The sequence below is a fragment of the Mesoplodon bidens genome, assembly GCF_964165515.1.
Source record: "Mesoplodon bidens genome assembly, chromosome: 8".
NCBI lineage: Eukaryota > Metazoa > Chordata > Mammalia > Artiodactyla > Ziphiidae > Mesoplodon > Mesoplodon bidens.
The window spans coordinates 32,629,618-32,652,295 of record NC_138165.1 but is presented as its reverse complement, the minus strand read 5'-3'; the positions used below and the strand labels follow the sequence as shown (position 1 = coordinate 32,652,295).

At 37.6% G+C, this 22,678-nt stretch overlaps 1 protein-coding gene across 1 annotated transcript in view; it reads right to left on the bottom strand.

Annotated features, from left to right (window-relative positions):
- The window catches only part of TTC21B (tetratricopeptide repeat domain 21B), an 88,775-nt gene that overhangs the window by 14,132 nt on the left and 51,965 nt on the right, over window positions 1-22,678 (bottom strand). The window contains exons 20-24 of the mRNA XM_081242215.1: window positions 19,207-19,395; window positions 14,374-14,484; window positions 13,356-13,437; window positions 2,050-2,200; window positions 1,691-1,852 (exon numbers count right to left, since the gene is read on the bottom strand). Of these exons, the coding sequence (XP_081098341.1) occupies window positions 1,691-1,852; window positions 2,050-2,200; window positions 13,356-13,437; window positions 14,374-14,484; window positions 19,207-19,395 (695 nt within the window). The remainder of the gene's footprint in view (window positions 1-1,690; window positions 1,853-2,049; window positions 2,201-13,355; window positions 13,438-14,373; window positions 14,485-19,206; window positions 19,396-22,678) is intronic.

Genomic DNA, 22,678 nt, shown 5'->3' with positions numbered 1-22,678 from the left:
ATTAAAAAATAATTAATTAAAAAAAAGGAGGGAGCAGAAAGTAACTAACTTTGTTAAAGCACTTCCTATGTGCCAAGCACTGTGTTACTTCATTCAGTGTATGTTGAATCCATTTTATATATGAGAAAACCAAGGCTCCAACAGATAAAGTAATTTGCCAAAGGTCACATAGCTAATAGATTTGAATCTAAGTTTGCCAGACATATAAAGTATACTTAATGTTCCTCACCCAGTTGCCTATTAGGCTCTCAGAAAAGAAATTCTTTACTTGTCAAGAGGTTATAAATTTTAAGTGCAATAATTTGAATGTGTAATAGCAATTTTCTTATATACATACCCACACCCAGATATAATGTATAAATAAATCAATTAATGAAAGGAAATTAAATTCTTAAAGCCTAATCACTAAATCTATTGATCTTTTTCTCAGGCTTTTACCTTCTCTAAAACATTTTACACTGTTGGTAATCTTCTTTCAAGCTCCCCTCCTTTTGTCTCTTCTGTAAGGTTACAGTTTTCCTTCTCTTTCCACCAGTCATTGCCCTTTCCTTACCTCCCTTCCTCCAATCTCCTTAAATGTTAGCACACCCCAAATTTAGTTCTCAGACTTCCGTCACTACATTCTACTCGAAAAGAGGCCATTCATGGGGTTCCAACTACCCACTCTGAGCACCTATCCCCCAAATCTGTATCCCAAGCTGTGACCTCCCTTCTGAGTTCTATATTCCAAATTTGGTGTTTTCAACCTATTGCTGAAGATTTCCATGGGGACAGCCTATAGTTGCAAAACAGAATGTTTCCTTAACCTTTCTAAAACAAACAAAAATAAAAATACCTCTTCCCTGCTCTAAATCTTTCAATGGTCTCTGTAATCCAAGCCTTCAGGAGTGCCACTGAAACCTCTCAGCAGTCAGGTTCGCATTTCTCCCACTTCTCTATGCAGCTTCCCCTGACTGCTCTGCACTATGATTTCTATGAATTCCTGCAACACTTTATATCAATTTAACTCACTTCTGTTTTGTTGCGGATTGAATGGCTTCAGACACTGTCTTGCCAACCAGGTAAACTACATGCATGCTCCTGGGGGCAGAAATGACCTATCCTACTCCCCTTACACCCTTATACACTCCCCACCCTGCCTTCCCTGACCCTGAGGAGAGGGCGAGCAACAAGTGCAGGCTGACAGAAGCATAACCACTTACCCACAGTGCACCACAGTGGCCAACAGCTGGCGCTCTGAGGCCAGGGAGGACTCAGTCTAAATATTGCCTCCATCATTTTCTAACTCCATCACGTTAGGTTAACTTGGAGCTTTTTCACACATTGTTAAAGGGAATAAATAAGGCAATGCATATAAAGTATACAGCCAAGATCTGGCAGAGAGCCATCTGTTAAGAAGTTACTATTAATATTATGCAGACAATTTTTGCCAAGGTAATCACACACTACGATTCATTCTATTTTCCACAGAGCAATTAGGGGAGTGTCTTCAATAGTATGTCTGTTCTGATTTAGAAAACCTTCTAAAAGTATGTCATGCTTGTTTCAGAGAACAGTTATTCCAGCTATGATTTATTCGCTAAACCGCCATTAGTGCTATCCTGGAATTTAGTTCTCTTTTATAAGATATCCTTGATTATCCCCAACAAGTGTTTCTGGAAAAAAGCGTAACTTGTCAAATACTACTCACCCCAGGTCTCCATCCAGATTTTCAAATACTTCACCTCCAACAGTTTCATTATCTGGATTCAAACAGATTTCTATCATATTATAAAGGGCATTTTGGCCCCAGTCACTGTCTTTCCGAGCCTTATTAAAATGTCGAAGGGCATCATTTGGTTCTCCAGAATACCTTGTTAGATGTTTAAAAAAAAATTACTTACTGCAATCACTAACTACAAACTTTAAGTCGTTTATAATTTATTTTATTTTGTTAATAAAACTATTATATTTTAAAATATAGAATTTTTAAAATTCAAAGTGTATTCTACTTTAGTCACAATGAGGAAAACAACCTATTACGTAGAATTCATTTGTCAATAAATTTACCAAAGATATAATCCTTTACAGTACTGAAATCCTGGCTCCAGTTTTGCTCTGGAGTTACGTTTCTCAGCCATTAAGAAAAATCTTGGAACATCCTCAAGTTTTCCACATCTTCTTAGCAGATCAATTAAACGAGATAATGTCATATAATTATCTAGAAACAAAGAACATTTCAGTTATGGACATTTTATAGCTTTTGCTTTGATGGTTAAAATCCTACTTCATTAAAGTATACTTTGCTTCAAATGAAGTGCAATTTAAATATAAATTTAAATTTAGTGCCTTAGGGGTTATAAGTCCCTAAAGAGTCTGTACAGACAATGGATGATTTATCAAATGATAAGGGATGGGTTGGTCTGGTCACAGTGAGAGAATGTTGAATATAGGCAAATCTATAAAAGTGTACATTTGTTGTGCCTTACTTTTCAATAGTCATTCCTGGGACCAAAACCTTCTAGAAATAGCCTCTGTATAATCTAAACTCTTAAATGTAAAATGCCGGAGGATCAATTTGATTGCACAGAAGAAGTCTACCTCTGAGACCTGCTTTCCTACTTACTGCAGCTAGGAAGCGGGTGAGAACAGTACACGTTGATGATACTGTTTAGGGTGGGCAATAATTTTACTCCAGACTTGCCTTAAGGTGTACATGTACCTAACACACTCGATACCAGCTTACCATATTATAACCTTAAACATACTAGTCCCAGTATTTTAATCCTATTTTATCTTCTAAGGAAAAAGAACTAGTTATTTAGTCCCAGGTATAATTTCCTGGCAGGTTTCTAGGATGGCTTCCTCTAATTCTATTCAGTTCTTTCTCATCACTAAGATACTAAATTTTGAGAATCATGTTAATACACTTTAAGATAGTGAAAATAACGTATGGACACTTTAGAAAATTTGGAAAAGTACAGAAAAGTATAAAGGAGAAAAAAAATCACTCATATTCCCACCAACTAGAGATTACCACATTTTGGTACTTTTTCTGTCATATATTTATGAGTAAAAATCAATCTATAAATATTTAAATGTAAACAGTGAAATATGTTGCTTACATATATACAAAGTTGGAGTCACACTTGGGGTTCTGATTTTGATTCAACATTATATATAGTAAACATTTCCCAATTGTCATTAAGTGGACTTCAAAAACACTTTAGTGACTGCACAATATTCTATTATATTGACAGCTCACATTTTATTTCTCTATAGTGGTGTTTTTTATGTATTAATATTTGGGCTCACAAGTTTCAATTAGCACAGGACTCATAGTAGGGAACTTATAAAAATCTTTATTTATATAAGCTATTCAATTCACTTTGATAGGGTGAATTCCTAGAATTAAAACATACACACAAACAAAAACTTTTAAAAGAAATTTATCCTGATTCTATTTTCCAAGAAAAGAGAAGATACCATATAATCCAGCACTTCCACTTCTGGGTATATACCCCCAAGAACTGAAAGCAGGCACCTAATCAGATATTTGTATACCAGTGTTCACAGCAGCATTACTCACAGCAGCCAAAGGTGGAAATAACCCAAATGTCCACCAATGGCTGCATGGATAAACAAAACATGATATATACATATAATGGCATATTATTCAACTTGAAAAGGAAATTCTGACATGCTACAACATGGATAACCCTTGAAGACATTATATTAAATGAAATAAGCCAGACAAAAAAGGACAATACTGTATGATTCCACTTGTATAAGGTATCTAGAGGAATCAAATTCATAGAGGCAGAAAGTAGTTTTCTGGTGGCATCTTTAGAATTTTCTATGTAGAGCATCATGTCATCTGGAAACAGTGACAGTTTTACTTCTTTTCCAATTTGCTTCTCTGATTGCCACGGCTAGGACTTCCAAAACTATGTTGAATAAAAGTGGCAAGAGAGGACATCCTTATCTTGTTCCTGATCTTAGAGGAAATGCTTTCAGCATTTCACCGTTGAGTATGATGTTAGCTGTAGGTCTGTCATATATGGCCTTTATTATGTTGAGGTAGGTTCCCTCTATTCCCACTTTCTGGAGAGTTTTTATCATAAATTGGTGTTGAATTTTGTCAAAAGCTTTTTCTGCATTTATTGAGATGATGACATGGTTTTTTATTCTTGTTTGTTGACATGGTGTATCACACTGACTGATTTGTGGACATTGAAAAATCCTTGCATCCCTGCGAGAAATCCCACTTGATCATAGTGTATGACCCTTTTTTTTTTTTTTTTGCGGTACGCAGGCCTCTCACTGCGGTGGCCTCTCCCGTTGTGGAGCACAGGCTCTGGACGCGCAGGCTCAGCGGCCACAGCTCCCGGGCCCAGCTGCTCCGTGGCATGTGAGATCCTCCCGGACTGGGGCACGAACCCGTGTCCCCTGCATTGGCAGGCGGACTCTCAACCACCGCGCCACCAGGGAAGCCCGTGTATGATCCTTTTAATGTACTGTTGGATTTGGTTTGCTAGTATTTTGTTGAGTGTTGTTGCATCTGTGTTCATCAGTAATACTGGCCTGCAGTTTTCTTTTTTTTCTGGTATCTTTGTCTGGTTTTGGTATCAGGATGATGCTGGCCTCAGAAAATGAGTTTGGGAGGGTTCCTCCCTCTGCAGTATTTTGGAATACTTTCAGAAGGATAGGTGTTAAGTCTTCTCCAAATGTTTGATAGAATTCACCTGTGAAGCCATCTGGTCCTGCACTTTTGTTTGTTGGAAGTTTCTTGATTACAATTTCAATTTCAGTACTTGTGATTGGTCTATTCATATTTGCAATTTCTTCCTGATTCAGTATTGGGGGATTGTATCTTTCTAAGAGTTTATCATTTCTTCCAGGTTGTCCATTTTGTTGGCATACAGTTGCTTGTAGTGTCTCTAAAGATCCTTTGTATTTCTGTGGTGTCTGTTGTAATTTCTCCTTTTTCATTTCTAATTTTATTGATTTGCGCCCTCTCCCTTTTTTCTTAATGAGTCTGGCTAAAGGTTTATCAATTTTGTTTATCTTTTCAGAGAACCATCTTTTAGTTTCATTGATCTTTTCTATTGTTTTCTTCAACTCTACTTCATTTATTTCTGCTCTGATCTTTATAATTTCTTTCCTTCTACTAACTTTAGGTTTTGTTTGCTCTTCTTTCTCTAGTTGCTTTAGATGTAAGGTTAGGTTGTTTATTTGAGCTTCTTCTTGTTTCCTGAGGTAAGCTTGCATTGCTATAACTTCCCTCTTAGAACTGCTTTTTCTGTGTCCCATAGGTTTTGGATCATTGTGCTTTTGTCGACATTTGTCTCTAGGTATTTCTTGATTTCCTCTTTGATTTCTCCAGTGATCCACTGCTTCTTTAACAGCATATTGTTTAAGCTCCATGTGTTTTTGTTTTTTACAGTTTTTTCTTGTAGTTGATTTCTAATCTCATAGCATTGTGGTTGAAAAGATGCTTGATATGATTTCCATTTTCTTAAATTAACCACAGCTTGCTTTGAGGCCCAGCATGTGATCAGTCCTGGAGAGTGCTCCATGTGCACTTGAGAAGAATGTGTATTCTGCTGCTTTTGGATGTAATGCTCTATAAATATCATTTAAGTTCACCTGGTCTAATGTGTCATTTAAGGCCTGTGTTTCCTTATTGATTTTTTTGTCTGGATGATCTGTCCATTGATGAAAGTTGGGTGTTAAAGTCCTCCACTATTATTGTGTTACTGTGGATTTCTCCTTTTATGGCTGTTACTATTTGCCTTATATATTGCAGTGCTTCCATGTTGGGTGCATATATACTTAAAATCGTTGCATCTTTTTCTTGGATTGATCCCTTGATCATTATGTAATGTCCTTCTCTGTCTCTTGTAACAGTCTTTATTTTAAAGTCTATTTTGTCTGATATGAGTATTGCTACTCCAGCTTTCTTAAAATTTCCATTTGCATGGAATACCTTCTTCCATCCCCTCACTTTCAGTCTGTATGTGTCTCTAGATCTGAAGTGGGTCTCTTGTAGACAGCATATATATATACAGGTCTTGTTTTTGTACACATTCAGCCAGTCTATGTCATTTGGTTGGACTATTTAACCCATTTACATCTAAGGTAATTATCGATATATATGTCTTGTTACCATTTTGTTAACTGCTTTGGATTTGTTTTTGTAGGTTTTTCTTCCCTTCCTCTTTTGTTCTCTTCTCTTGTGATTTGATGACTAACTTTAGTGCTGTGTTTGGATTCCTTTTTCTTTTCTGTGTATCTATTGTAGATTTTCAGTATGTGGTTACCATGAAGTGTTTTTTTTTCCTTTAAAGATTTTTTGATGTGGACCGATTTTAAAGTCTTTATTGAATTTTGTTACAACATTGCTTCTGTTTTATATTTTGGCCCCAAGGCATCTGGGATCTCAGCTCCCCAACCAGGGATCGAACCTGCACCTCCTGCATTGGAAGGTAAAGTCTTAATCACTGTACCGCCAGGGAAGTCCCTATCATGAGGTTTTGATATAGCAGTCTATGTATAAATAAGATTGTTTTAAGTTGCTAGTCTTTTAATTTTAAATGCATTTTCAGTATCCTGTATTTGTACTCTCCTCTTCTCATGATCGCTGATTTTGATGTCTTATTTGTGTGTGGATGATTTTCTACCTCTGTGCTTCCTGTACTGGGGTATCTGTTTCCTTCTTTAGGTTTGGTAAGTTTTCTGCCATAATTTCTTCAAGTGCATTTTCCATCCCCTATTCTCTTTCTTCCCCTCCTGGAATCCCTATTATGCATAAATTTGCGTGGTTTATACTATCCCATAGGTCTCTTATATTGTTTTCATTTTTTTTAATTTGGCTTTCTGTCTTCTGTCCTGATTGGGTGATTTCCATTATACTATCTTCCAGGTCACTTATTCATTCTTCTGCATTATTTCTTCTGCTATTCACTGCCTTTAGATCAGTCTTTGTCTTGACAAATGAGTTTTCTAATTTTTCTTGGTTCCTCTTTATAGTTTCTAGCTCCTTTTTACAGTACTCTGCATTTCTTTCGACAGCCTTTCTTAATTCCTTCAGTATTTTCATTATCTCCTTCTTGAAATTGGTGTCGATTAGACTGAAGAGATCTGTCTCGTTGTTTGTTCTTTCAGGGGAATTCTCTTGGTTTTTTAACTGGGAGTGGTTCCTCTGCTTCTTCATTTTATTTATATTTCTCTTATTCTGTGAGTTTAGGAGAAACAGTTGTCTATTGTGGTCTTGGAGGGCTATTTATATGTGGGAGCATCCCTGTGTAGCTCATGTGGGTTTAATATTTTTGGTGCAAGGGCTGTTTTTAGTATGGACGCCTGTCGCCGCTTTCCTCAATATGTGCTGGTCGCTATCCCCTTGAAGGGGGTGCACAGATGCAGCAGCTGGTGCCTGGCCTGTGGGGTTTTCAGCAGTGGTGGCAGCTCACGGGCACCCCTGGAGCACACAATGGGAGCAGAGGTGGCTCACGACTGCTCCTGGAGTCCAGCAGGGTGGAGTTGGTGCTTGAAACCACTCCTAAAGTACAGGGGCGGTGGTGGCTCACAGTTGGTCCTGAAGCCTAGGGGACCAACTTGAGCTTTTGGAGCTCAGGAAGGCTTTGTCTTGCCACCTGAGAGCTCACGCAGGAAGAAAAGCTGTAATGGCGGGCCCCACCCCTCCCCTTGCACACCACCCACACAACGGCACCTGGCCTCTAAGGCAGCCCAGGCTTCCTGTGCATACACCCGCGGGTGCAGCTGCACCAGACTCCAGCCTCTTCAGGGTGTTTCCATGCAGCCCACCCCAGTCCTCTCCCCGGGTCTGATCTCCGAAGCCTGAGGTTCCACACCCAGCCCCCACCAGCACTGGCAGATGTGTGTTTCAGGCTGGGGGGTGCAGAGTGGTGGCACTGACCATGTGTGAAGGTCTCTCTCCATTCTAGCTGCTGCAAACCGGTTGCTGCATTCTGCTCTGAGGCTCAGAAGCGCCCCCTCTGTCCCAGCTGATCTCCCCATCAGGTGAGTTCCCTGGGTGCAGGAACCTTTCCTCTTTCATAGCTCCCTCCCAGGGGAGCAGGTCCCATCCCCAATTCCTCTTTTTTTTTCCTCCTTTTTAATTTTGTCCTACCCGGTTATGTGGAGATTTTCTTGCCCTTTCAGAGGTCTGAGGTCTTCTGCTAGCATGCAGCAGATATTCAGTGAGAATCATTCCACACATAGAGGTATTTTTGATGTATTCGTGGGATGAGATGAGCTTCACATCCTACTACTCCACCATCTTAATCGCTCCCCCCCACCATTTGCCTTTCTTGACCCATAATCTTGGGTTTCAAAATTTTGTTCTCTCTGCCTTCTGGTATCACTAAAAAGAGGAGTGTGATCAGAATATGGTTTCAGAAAGAGGATTCGAATATTACTCTTATCCTTTATGCGAATTCCAGCACATTATTCAAATTCTCTGAGTTTAGAACCACTTACTTTCTTAAAACAGGATTATAACATTGACCTTCAGAGTGCCATGGAAACCAAATAAAAGCATGAAAGAGCTTTAAAACTATAAACGTCAATAGTAATATCTATAATGTCAAATATTTTGTTAAGAACTAGGATGACCACCCTATAATGAAGCCACAGAATCTAGAAGCTAAATTGGATTAGACAGGAAGTAAAGGTTGAAATTTCTGGCCCCAATTGTTTGTATGATTTTGCTAATGTGTGTGATATATAATATTACTGATATTATCTAAAGTCAACCTTGGGAGGCCAGTTTCTTGAATAATTATCACCTTACAATATTACTGAAATGCATTCACTATTAGTTGAAGTTATAATTACCACTGATAGGTTAGATTACATTAACTTGTCTTTTGGTTAACCATGAAATCTGACAGAAGGCAAATTTCTGCACTTAAGAAATCTGTCGAAAGCTGAAATGTATTATATTCTGAAAAGTTAGTTCATGTTTATTAATGAACAGTGAGAAAATATCAAGAAAAACCATAATGTGATGTGATTAGGCATGAAGTGCTATGGAATTACAATGCACAGAATTCCTAACTTTGCCTGGGGGAGGCAGAAGAGGTTTCACAGAGGATCAGACTTTTGAGTCTTGTTAGGCAGACAAAGGCATTTCAAGGGCAGGTGGCATGTGCAAAGACAGGGCTGAGAAGGGCATGGAGAGTGCTGGATGCTGAAGTAGAGGAAGAGGGATAAGAAATACGGATAGAAGGTAATCCTGGGGTGTATTATTATCAAAATAATGCTGCATTTTAGACTTCACCCTGGAAAGTCATCCTAAATTTTAAGCAGAGGGCTAGTTTTCGATTTTTTAGAATTAATATGATAGTTCCTACAATGGCCTGGAACAGCAAGAGACTAGAGGCTGGAGATCAGCTGGGAAACTGCACTAGTCCAGGTGAGAGGTAATAAAGTTCTTCATTAGAGTGGTGGGCTAGGAGAAGATGGACAGGATGTGATAGTTAGCTATTCAGCAGAGAGAACTGATAGGACTTGCTAACCAATTAGTGTGAGGGAAGGGGAGAACTCAGGATGATTTGGAGATTCTGAGAGAGAAAAGGTTTGTAATCTGTCAAGAGAGCAGTAATTAGATCTATATGGAGAATTTTCTACTAGCTAGGTTAAGTCAAATTAGACAGTACATTTCTGAAGTAAGCTCAAACACAGCCTTAAAGTATAAGATGTGCTACTGAGGATGCCTATAACACATGACAAAGTAAGTATAGATGTACAGATTTTAGAATAATTCTGAAAAAATTGACTAGTGGATAAGTTTACAAAATCCTACTAGGAATAAAGCATAGAATGCAAGATTAAAACCAAAATATCACATAGACAATAAAAATTTACTTAAAACTCTATATTTTTAAACAACTTGGTATTTCACAGTCATCCATTGAACCATTCAACCAGTAAACAATTACTTTGCACCATCTATGTGCCTGGAAATATACCTGATGCTGGTGGTTGTATGTTGTTTGGTATTTCTGGAGTACTAGGTCATTCTACTGAATTTATAGATAAATAATTCACTTTATATTTGTTTTTAAGTAGACAGTCCAAAGCACCACTATTATGTATTTGGAAAAAGTGCCGGGGCCAAGTAACCTGGGTGATACAAAATTCACGTGACAGATGAGGGGCTTCTTCAAATCTTACATGTGAGGGCACTGTTGTCACCAATGGCTTAAACATATTCACAAGGAAATAGGTCTGTTTTTTAAAGAAACCAGGTTGGATCACTGACTCAGAGGGAAATGCTGCAATATGGGAACAGCTTGAGATAGTCAGAATGAAAATATTACGTGCATTACCTTAAACAGTAGTTCAGAGAAGGAAAAAAAGACAAAACAGAGTATAGAAGCCAAGAGAGAAGCCATGGCAGGAAGACAACGTAGGCCTTAAGAAAGTATGAGTAAGGTTTGGGCAAATGAAGTGGGAGGATGGCCCATATTTTAGACTTGGAGTAAGCAGAAAAGGTAAGAAGTTAAAGTAATTAAGAGCACTCTTTCAAATAACATCTGAATATGAGCTGGAGACATTGTGAGACAGACAGTGTCAGACAGACAGTGTGAGAAACGACATGACCTGAGGGACATGACCTGAGGAAGTCCAAAGGTGGGAGACAATCTTAAAAGATGAAAAAAATAATAAAAATTAAAAGTGTTGACATCGCCATAAGAACAAGATTTTTCCCTTCTAATCTTAGCCCTAACTAGGAATTAGGAATGTTTTATTTGTAAGCAGATGGGATTGTTCTATAAATTCAAAACTTCAGCGAGTGACAGCATTAGTAAATGGAACAAGTCGAGTGTATCTGGTTCTCTGAGCTGCCCTCCTTGAGGCATGCCCACCTCTGTGTGCATGCCACCCCACCCAGGCGGCTCTGACTGCCCATGGCATCATCCTGAGACAAGGCATAGGGGTTGGAAGAACTGAACGATAGCTCGAGGACTTCCTCTGAGATCGCAAACTCTTCTCAGCCAGTACTTTGACACATAACATACATTCCCTTCCCTTCCCCCTTTCCCCCACCTCCCTTCTTTCCTTTTCTCCTCCCACTCTTCTATTCATCCAATATTTATACTCAGCCAGATACTGTTCTAAATCTTCATAGCAGTGAAGACACAGTTCCTGGCCACGTGATGCTTATGATCTATTATTTACAATGTTTGTTTTGCTTTGTTTTACAAATGCAATATAAAACGAAGAACCAACAACAGGATAAGAGGATGGAGGGCAATGAAGTGTTATTGACATACGATGGCTGGGGAAGGGCACCCTCAGGAAGAGGCAGCATGAGAGCAAAGTTCTGAGTGGAATAAAGCAGAATATACTCCAGGAAGAGGGAACAGCAACTGGAGAGTCTCAAAGAACTAACCTGCCTGGGCTGTTGCTTACCTAATATCTACTATCCCTTCCTTCTTCACTATCAGAGTTCTGATTTTATTCTATGTGGCACTGTGTTCAGCTAGAAGATGACATTTCCCACTCTGTTTTGCAGCTACAGAGGTGCTTCTATAAAGTTTTTTTTTAGATGACTCACTGAGGAGGTATGTATTCACTTTGTTATAAAGAAGAAACTAATAAAAAAAAAAAGAAAGAAAAGATGACTCACTGAGGAGGTATGCCCTTTGGCCCACCTCCACCTTCCCCATCCAGGAACATCAATGCCTAGAGCTGCAGCGGTCATCTTGGGCGTGATACTTAAAATGGAAGTTTGGCTAATGATGGTAGAAGAAAAAGACAGAAGGACTCAGACTTCCTGATGATACTGTGGAACCTCTGGGCCATTCCCGGCACAATCTACTTTTAAATATCTTTAACATAAGAGAAAAATAAAAACCATAATTATTTAGGCCACTAGAGTATGGGGGGGAGGGTATCCGCCACTTTCAGCTGAAAGCATTTCTAAACTATTTGGAGGCAAGGCGTAGAAACAGAGGTGAGTTGTGAGAATACTGCAGTAATCTGTGTGAGAAATGACCAGGGTGGCAGCAGTAGAGGTGGTAAAAGTGATGGGATTCTAGATATATTTTGAAGGTAGAGCTAACAGGGATTTGCTGACAGACTGGATGTGGTATATGAGAAAAAAGATGAGACAAAGGTCACTAGAAGGTTTGGGACTGGAGTAAATGGATAAATGGTAATGCCATTTACTGAAATGAGAAAAAGAGGAGGAGTAGATCTGGAGGGAAGGAAAAGACCCAGTGTTGTGTTTTGGACAGGTTAAGCTGGAGAGTCTCCTAGGCAGCTGAGTGGGAATGCAAATAGGCAGTGGTGTAGATGAGTCGGGACTGGACACAGGATGTAAAGCCGGGGGCCTGGATGAAGTCACCTAGAGCGGTGAAGGTATTAAAGGGGAGAACGTTTGAGAAACGGTGTCTAGAACATTCTGACATTTAAAGGTCATAAAGAGAAGACAGATCTAACAAAGGAGGGTGAAACAGAACGGTCAGCTGGGAAAACACCAGGTAAGCCCAGCATCCTGGAAGACAAGTCAAAAACGTCTTTCATGAAGGAGGGGGTAAGATGTGCTAAGTACATTGTCAGGCCCAGAAAGCAGAGAACTGAGGATCAGACCTGGGTCTGGCAGCACGGAGGGCACTGGCCACCCTGCAGAAGCAGCCTCCCTGGGGTGTAGGAGTGGAGGAGACAGTGAAGACAGCAGACAGAAATCCTTCAGAGGAAATTTTCTACAGTGGAAAATGGAGCTGTAATTGGAAGGGGAGAGTAAATGGAGACTTAAGAGCTGGGTTTTGTTTACTAATGTCTTCAAAGCGGGCAGGTGTCACAGCATATTTATGTGCTGACTGGGAAGAAAATGATGGTACAGGAAAGACAGAACAGCAGAAGTAAAGCCCTTCAGGAGGGGAGGGGAGGCGTCCAGTGCCCACAGGGAGCAGCTGTTGCAGGTGGGGTGGCAGACCTGGGGAGGACAATGGCTGGGGAGCAGGCCAACCTGGGGACAGGAAGAGGGAGACATTCTCTTCCAGGTGCTCACGTTTTCTCAGTGAGGTAGGAGGCAAGGTTTCTAGCTGAGGACAAGAAAAGGGGAAAGGGTGTCAGAGGTTTGAGGAGAGGAGAAAGTATAAAAGGGGGATGGAGTGAGTGAACTCATTAGAGAAGTATAGTAGGATTGCCAGGCAGAATCTGAGGGCCCATCTGGGGTCTCTGGTCATGATTTAAAGTGAGACCAGTCACTTTAATGACTAGTCATTTTTCTTATAACCATTTCAGCTGCTCAAGGGCAGGTGTGGAATAAGCAGTATAACAGCCAAAAAGAAGAGAAAGGGAGTTGATTGCATTAGAAGGGATAATCAGTGGATATTTACCTGGTTTTCGTTCTAAAAGCTGTTGTAAATGAAACACGGCTTGTTCGTAGTCCTGTTTTCTGAACATGAGATCTGCCATCATCTATAAAGGTAAACGTTGGTTCTAAAAATATTGCCATATATTTTACAAAGCATAGTATTCCTATCAGGATTGATTGCTATGAAAACACATATGAGAAACATGAGGAGGGCAAAGTTTTATAAAACGGAGCCATTTAAAATTCAAGTACACCTTAAGCAGATTAGCACTGAGATCAGTATAACAGAAGATAATCAAGGATGTGAAACATTTCTCTGTTTGCAAAAACTGTATTTTTAGCATAAAATATGTTTCAAGTAGTTATTCTAAAAACAGAAACTTGAAGGGAACTGCACACTCTCTGTGTCTCACTTGGCTAAAATAACGAGAAGGTTTTAAAAGAAAACCTAGAACATTCTGAAACCTTAAGTATTTCAAAGGAATTTAAAATGAACAAGTGTTTTAAAAGGGAGAGGTCTTATATTTCTTTTCAGTTATAGTGACTCATTTGTAAAATTATTAAATGAACCTCACAAACTTCATCTATGTAGCTGTTTGAAAAGCTACCAAAATCCTCAACCCAGGTAAAAATGAGAAGGAAAAGCAAAACTCTATTTAATAAACACACACCTTAAAATGATACATGAAGAATTTTTTCTGTAATTCAGAAAGTGCCACTGAAACTGATAACAGTTAGTCTTTAGCAAATTAGAGCTTTACCACATGAACTCCTCCTGACCAAGCATAAAGAAGAATTAACTAGGCCCAAAAGGGCAAGCAAAAGCCTGACCTAAGTTTACCATTCTTATAAAATAAAGAGAGTATTGGTGTTTATTGGTAAAATATACTAATAATGTTAAAAGTGTTTTTTCTTCCAAAAGCCAACATGAGCCAGGCATCTCATCTACTATTAGTTTTATCAGTTAAAATTTGAAACTGCCTCATGGGATAAATATAAAACACAACTGCCTTTACAGCAGTGAAGTCTCCTGGACTAACCATGGTGGCAGCTTCATTGTCCTGGTCGCTCTGGAGAAGCAGAGCACAGTGCCGCAGGCAGGCGTCAGGGTCATCTTGTGCCAGGTATAATCGTGCCAGCTCCAGCATTATCTACAGAGAAGAAGGGCAAGATTAGTCAGAAAATGTTTGGAATAAAAAGTGAAACAGGAAAATGTGTAGGCAGAGATGAAACTTTATTTGACTGAAAGTTATTGCAATAAAAAGGCCAAGCACGATAAGCAGGAAAACTATAGGTTTGCTCATCTCTAATTTCTCTTAGACTGGAAAAAAAAAAAAGGAAAAACAGGCTGTGCCTCACTTGAAAAGTAGAGAGACACAAAGCATTGTGAAAAGAACACTGGTCTTAAATTAGGAGCTACGATTCTAGTCCAAGCTTCTCCATGATGAGGCCCTTTACCTCTCTAAACCTGTTTCCTCATTTGTAAAATAAAAAGCTTGAAGCAGATATGCTCCAGATTTACAACTATGATTCCAGTTACTTTCGTCACCACTGAACAAGGTACATATTTGGTTATGACTTAATAAAGATTATCTTTGCCTTACATCTGAAAGAGTTGTATTATTTCAAAACGTCCAATCTTAAACTTTAAATTCTAGAACATGGTTGTCTTGTGTTCTACCTCACTTATTTAAATATTTAGCCATTTACTAGAGTATTGTTTTAAAATGTTGATCATCTATTAAGATCTGAGAGTAATAACATTTTAGTTTATAAAACTGGCCATGACAACCAGTGGATCACTGAAGAAATCAAAGAGGAAATCAAAAATTACCTAGAGACAAATGACAATGAAAACATCATGATCCAAAACATATGGGATGCGGATAAAGCAGTTCTAAGAGAAGTTTACAGAAATACAATCCTACCTCAGGAAACAAGACAACTCTCAAATCAACAACCTAACCTTACACCTAAAGCAACTAGAGAAATAAAAACAAAGAAAACCCAAAGTTAGTAGACGGAAAGAAGTCATAAAGATCAGAGCAGAAATAAATGAAATAGAGACTACAAAAACAATAGAAAAGATCAATGAAACTAAAAGCTAGTTCTCTGAAAACATAAACAAAATTGATAAACCTTTAGCCAGACTCTTCAAGAAAAAAAGGGAGAGGGCAAAAATCAATAAATTAGAAATGAAAAAGGAGAAGTCACAACAGACACCACAGAAATACAAAGGATCATAAGAGACACTACAAGCAACTATATGCCAACAAAATGGACAACCTGGAAGAAATGACAAATTCTTAGAAAGATACAATCTCCCAATACTGAATCAGGAAGAAATTGCAAATATGAACAGACCAATCACAAGTACTGAAATTGTGATTTAAAAACTTCCAACAAACAAAACTGCAACACCAGGTGACTTCACAGGTAAATCCTCCCAAACATTTAGAGAAAAGTTAATACCTATCCTTCTGAAAGTATTCCAAAATACTGCAGAGGAAGGAACACTCCCAAACTCATATTATGAGGCCACCATCATCCTGATACCAAAACCAGACAGAGATACCAGAAGAAAAGAAAACTACAGGCCAATATTACTGATGAACACAGACGCAAAAACACTCAACAAAATACTAGCAAACCAAATCCAACAATACATTAAAAGGATCATACACCATGATTAAGTGGGATATATCCCAGGGATGCAAGGATTCTTCAGTATCTGCAAATCAATCCGTGTGATATACCATATCAACAAACTGAATAAAAACCATATCATCATCCCAATAGATGCAGAAAAAGCTTTTGACAAAATTCAACACCAATTCATGATAAAAACTCTACAGAAAGTAGGAATAGAGGGAACACACCTCAACATAATATAGGCCATATATGACAAACCTACAGCTAACATCATACTCAATGGTAAAAAGCTGAAAGTATTTCATCTAAGATCAGGAACAAGACAAGGATGTCCCCTCTTGCCACTCTTATTCAACATAGTTTTGGAAGTCCTAGCCATGGAAATCAGAGAAGAAAAAGAAATAAAAGGAATCCAAATTGGCAAAGAAGGAGTAAAACTGTCACTGTTTCCAGATGACATGATGATACTATACATAGAAAATCCTTAAGATGCTACCAGAAAACTACTAGAGCCCATCAATGAAATCAGTAAAGTTGCAGGATACAAAATTTAATACACAGAAATCTCTTTCATTCCTACACACTAACAATGAAAGATCAGAAAGAGAATTAAGGAAACAATCTCATTTACCATCAGATCAAAAAGAATAAAATACCAGGGCTTCCCTGGTGGCGCAGTGGTTGGGAGTCCGCCTGCCGATGCAGGGGACACGGGTTCGTGCCCCAGTCTGGGAGGATCCCACATGCCGTGCAGCAGCTGGGCTCGTAAGCCATGGCCGCTGAGTCTGCGCGTCCGGAGCCTGTGCTCTGCAACGGGAGAGGCCACAGCAGTGAGAGGCCCGCGTACCACAAAAAAAAAAGAAAAAAAAAAAAAGAATAAAATACCTAGAAATAAACCTACATAAGGAGGCAAAAGACCTGTAATTCTGAAAACTATAAGACACCAATGAAAGAAATCAATGATGACACAAACAGATGGAAAGATATAACATGTTCTTGGATTGGAAGAATCAATATTGTCACAATGACTATACTCCCCAAGGCAATTGACAGACTCACTGCAATCCCTAGCAGATTACCAATGGCATTTTTCACAGACCTAGAACAAAAAATTTTAAATTTGTACAGAGACACAAAAGACCCCAAAGAGCCAAAGAAATCTTCAGAAAGAAAAATGGAGCTGGAGGAATCAGGCTCCCTGACTTCAGACTACTCTATAAAGCTACAGTCATCAAAACAGTATGTTACTGGCCCAAAAACAGAAATATAGATCCATGGAACAGGACAGAATGCCCAGAAATAAACCCACGCTGCTATGGTCAATTAATCTACAACAAAGGAGTCAAGACTATGCAATGGAGAAAAGACAGTCTCTTCAATAAATTGTGCTGGGAAAACTGGACAGCTACATGTAAATGATTGAAAATACAACATTCTCTAACACCATACACAAAAATAAACTCAAAATGGATCAAAGACCTATATGTAAGTCCAGACACTATAAAACTCTTAGAGGAAAAGGAAAACATAGGCAGAACATTCTCTGACATAGAGTGCAGCAATATCTTTTTGGATACACCTCCTAGAGTAATGGAAAAAACAAAAACAAAACAGATGGGACTGAATTAAACTTAAAAGCATCTGCACAGCAAAGGAAACCATAAACAAAAAGACAACCCACAGAATGGGAGAAAATATTTGCAAACAATGCGAATGACAAGGGATTAACCTCCAAAATTTACAAATAGCTCATGCAGCTCAACGTTAAAAAAGCAAACAACCGAACCAAAAAATGGGCAGAAGAACTAAATAGATATTTCTCCAAAGAAGACATACAGATGGCCAAAAAGCACATGAGAAGATGCTCAACGTCACTAATCATTAGAGAAACGCAAATCAAAACCACAATGAGTTATCACCTCAAACTGGTCAGAATGGCCATCATCAAAAAGTCTACAAACAGAAACAAATGCTGGAAAAGGTGTGGAGAAAAGGGAACCCTCCTACACTGTTTGTGGGAATGTAAATTGGTACAACCACTATGGAGAACAGTTTGGAGTTTCCTTAGAAAAATCTAAAAATAGAACTATTGTATGATCCAGCAATCGCATTCCTGGGCGTATATCCAGAGAAAACCGTAATTCGAAATGATACATGCACCTCACTGCTCACTGCAGCACTGTTTACAATAGCCAAGACATGGAAGCAACCTAAATGTCCATCGACGGAGGAATGGATAAAGATGTGGTACATACACACAATGGAGTACTACTCAGCTATTAAAATAATGAAATAATCCCATTTGCAGCAGCATGGATGGACCTAGAGATTATCATACTAAGTGAAGTAAGTGAGAAAGAGAAAAACAAATATCATATGATATCACTCACATGTGGACTCTAATTTTTTTTAAATGAAACAAATGAACTTATTTACAAAACAGAAATAGACTCACAGATATTGAAAACAAACTTATGGTTACCAAAGGGGAAATGTGTGGGGGGGCAGATAAATCAGGAGTTTGGGATTAACGTACACACACTACTATACACAAGACAGGTAACCAACAAGGACCTACTGCATAGCACATGGAACTCTACTCAACATTCTGTGATAACCTATATGAGAAAAGAATCTGATAAAGAATGAATATATGTATATGTATAACTGAATCACTTTGCTGTATACCTGAAACTAATACAACATTGTAAATCAACTATATGCTCCAGTGTAATTAAAATAAAATTTTCAAAAAAATTAAACTGGCCACGTATATAAGTTTTCTACACTAATATTATCTTTACATTTATTCTCACACTGTGCCATGAAGTTAAGAGATTCAATCTAGTTGCTTTTGTATATCCAGCACCAAACAGCAATTAAAATACAATAGCTGTTTAGTAAACTGAATCAAATTCTCTAGATTCAGATATTTATTTGAATTTGAGAATTGTTTTAAAGTAATTATTAAAACACAGATGAATGTAAAAAGAGCTTACAGATTTACTTTATATCACTTCATAATAATTTTAGACTAACATTATTAATTTAAGGTATCATGTATTTTGAAGTATTTCTGAAACCAATATTAATATTTTAACTTGCATTTTTATTACATTTCTTTTCAAATCTTTATAAATAAGCTGTTAAGAAGTTTACATTTGGGGAAATTAGATGACATCTGGAATATAAGGTGCTTAAAATTTGATAAAAGTACTGACCTTATTATCTGTTTCACAATGAACAAGAGCCTCTCTATAAAATTTAATTGCTTTTTCATAGTCTCGCTGAGCAACAGAATGTTTTGCAATCTCTGCACAAATTTCAGCTGCTAAATGTTTCTGTGCAGGAACTGCATCTGGCTGTTCCATCTGAACACGTTTTAGTACCCGAGCTTGTAATTCTCGAGCCTAGAAAAATATAAGGATAAGAAGGAATTTTAAAAAGAAATTAAACAATTCTCAGTAATTCACATGTAGCATAATTTTACAGATTTATTTAAGCATTCATGGCCCTCAATCTAACAAAGCCTGATCCAAAGAAAATGTCTTAACTGAGGTTTTAAAAATGTACTTGTTTGCAAATAAGCCAGTATGCACTTACCTTTGCAACTAAAATGCTATAAAAGTACTGAATCTTTTCCCACTGTTATAAGAATATGCACAGGAAACTCACTAAAGAGGAAATGCAACCATGAAACAAATATTTAGAAAAGATGTCTACATGTTGTAATTAAAAAAATGAAAATTGTAAATGTTTATTAAATTAATAAAATAGTATCTAAAAGCTATTGAATCAAATACTGGCATGTTTCAGGGAGTAAGTACATCCACATATTGTCAATGGCATATAAATCAGTCCAGTCTTTCTGGGGAGCACCCTTGTAAAACATACTAACTCCCTAAAATTAACACGCTATTGAACTTAGCTGTTTCATTCTTGGGAAGGTACTAAGGACATCACTTAGAAGGAAAAAAGGAAACATGTTATTTGTTATTAAAAAAAATGGCCTGTTGTAAAAACAAAACAACAACAAAACAAAAACAAATCTGGAAGCAACCCAAATGTCTGATGATAAGGAAATGCCTAACTAATTGATGGTGTATATACCTAGTCCCACACTATGCATAGACACTCCTAAGGAGGTAGGGGCCTTCCTCAGACTAAGAATGTAGAGTAATTTGCTAAATTGGAAGAGTATCAGCCTTCCCACCCACAAGTCTGGTTACTGAAACATCGAGACCTTCCTTTAACACGTGACAGAGAACTCATAGGCGTTAGGCCTTTACAATAAACTTTAACTTTGAGCTAATCATTCACTCATGCATTCATGCATTCATTTAATGAACAATAAATGCCCACCATCTGCCATACATTACACTACACACAGCAAGCCCTTCTAGGGACTCCTGTCAAAACGTTGGTTGACAACTGGTATTTGATGAAGATGGTCTAAAGCTGATTATTTTGGGGAACCACGGTCATAATATTTTAGGGTATCATGATAAGCATTCTTTTGGAAATGAAAGAGAAAGGATTAAAAAATACTGTATATATAGCATGTGGTAAAGGTTAACATTGTTTCATGAAATTTTAATTTTGGTTATATTAATGTGTGTTTATAAGTAGAGGTATGTGCATGTTTGTGTATTTGATGTTTTATATTATACATGTACCAGTGTGCACGGTTTTGCATATGTGCACACACACACACTCACAAAAGAACTCTGAAACAACTGGTCTAAATAGGGGCAGTACCCTTTTATACCTGTTGTGCCAGCTTAATTATTAATTCTTCTTTCTTTCTCAAAAGTATTCTGGCTTGAATGATAAATTATACAGTTGCACTAGGTTAAAAGATATGCACTTCTTTCTCTAGACAGTGTGAGTTTTATCTCTGCATCAACTAAATCTCTAAATGTCAAATAGGTGGACCTCATGAGCTTAACTTCCTAGAGAAAAACCTTTATAAGTTAGGTTTTGTGATACCTTGCAATTTTCTTAAAGGTAAATAATTGGGGGGGGGAATCTTGAGCAAAAGTTTTTTTCATTTTTTATTAAAGATATCATAAAACAATGCTCAATTTCTCTAAGTATATATAATAATCATTAAAAAACATTTTCACATAGAGTAAAATTTTCTTGAAGAATGGATACCATTCCCTATACTTTTCCTTGGTTTTATCAGAAATAAATTTAATGGTCTTTTATGATAAGCATATTAACCCTGATCTGTCAACACCATTACTTTTCCCTCCCCCTTCCTTTATTATAATATTCTTCTAAATTCCATTAAACTCTTGGGTAGAAGAAAGTATATATATAAACATCTTATTTCAAAGAATTCTTAATTTTCCCTTTTTATTTCAATAGCCTTATTGTATATCTTACCGAAGACCACATCAAAGCAAAATACGCCAATAAAATCAGAATATCACATTACTTTTTTTTTTTTTTTTTTTTTTTTTTTCTTTTTGCGGTATGCGGGCCTCTCACTGTTGTGGCCTCTCCCGTTGCGGAGCACAGGCTCCGGATGCGCAGGCCCAGCGGCCATGGCTCACGGGCCCAGCCGCTCCGCGGCATATGGGATCCTCCCAGACCGGGGCACGAACCCGTATCCCCTGCATCGGCAGGCGGACTCTCAACCACTGCGCCACCAGGGAGGCCCACATTACTTTTTATATGATGAAGATGGAGCTATACTGGAAAAATCCATACCAATGAATGTTAAGTGAAGGAAGCAAACACAAGTATAATCTGTACATATTAATTAAAACTATATAAAGTTATATAGTCCTAAAATTGTTAGTGTTTTATGGCACATAGGTTTTTTATTTCTAGTTTAGATTTTATTTTCACAGAAAAGATAATGCATATACTAAAAGTGATTTTTCCTTTAACTGTTTCTGCAATTAAACAATTAAAATAATCTATGATTTCCTTTCAGCCATTCAACAAAAATTTCGGGCTCCTATCATGGTGAACATATTTGAAGATGGATCCCATGATTTTCACCTCTATTGTTCAATAAGAGGATGGGGATCAGTTAGGAGGAGTCTGGTCTAAAAGATAATCATAGATAAGGCTAAAAGATGACAGATAGGGATGAAGAAATGTGGAGTTATTTTGGAAGTCCGAAACATATTTCATATTTCATGTTTAGCAACTATGTAAAAATATTATGATGGAACTCCCAAGTTCCATAATGTGGAGAATTAAGCTCAATAAATGGTTGCTGAATAAATGAATTTAAAATATCAAACACTTTGATTACACTATTTGAATTGTATTGTAATTCTGCATTCAAATTCAAATTGTTTGTATTGTACTTCAAAAAGATTTACTTTTTCAGAGATCAGAATGCAAAGAATATTATAGTTGGAAAGAACATTATAGCTCTTCAAATTTTATGAAAGGTGAAAAATCCCTGTGCTATAACATATAAACTTAAAATGAATTTGAGTTTGGTTTGTTGGCATTGTCTAACCACAGTTTGTCCTTTTTTTAGTGTTATTCAATGTGTCTGCTCATAGAACACAGAAGCTCATGCAACCAGAGTCACTGAGACTAATGATATTCATAATGGAATGAAATATGCCAAATTCACTTCTAAAATGTTTTGAAAGTCTAAATTTATGAAAATTACACTTTCCTTTTAGCTAATGGTAGCTAACCTCAGGTTAGGTGCCATTC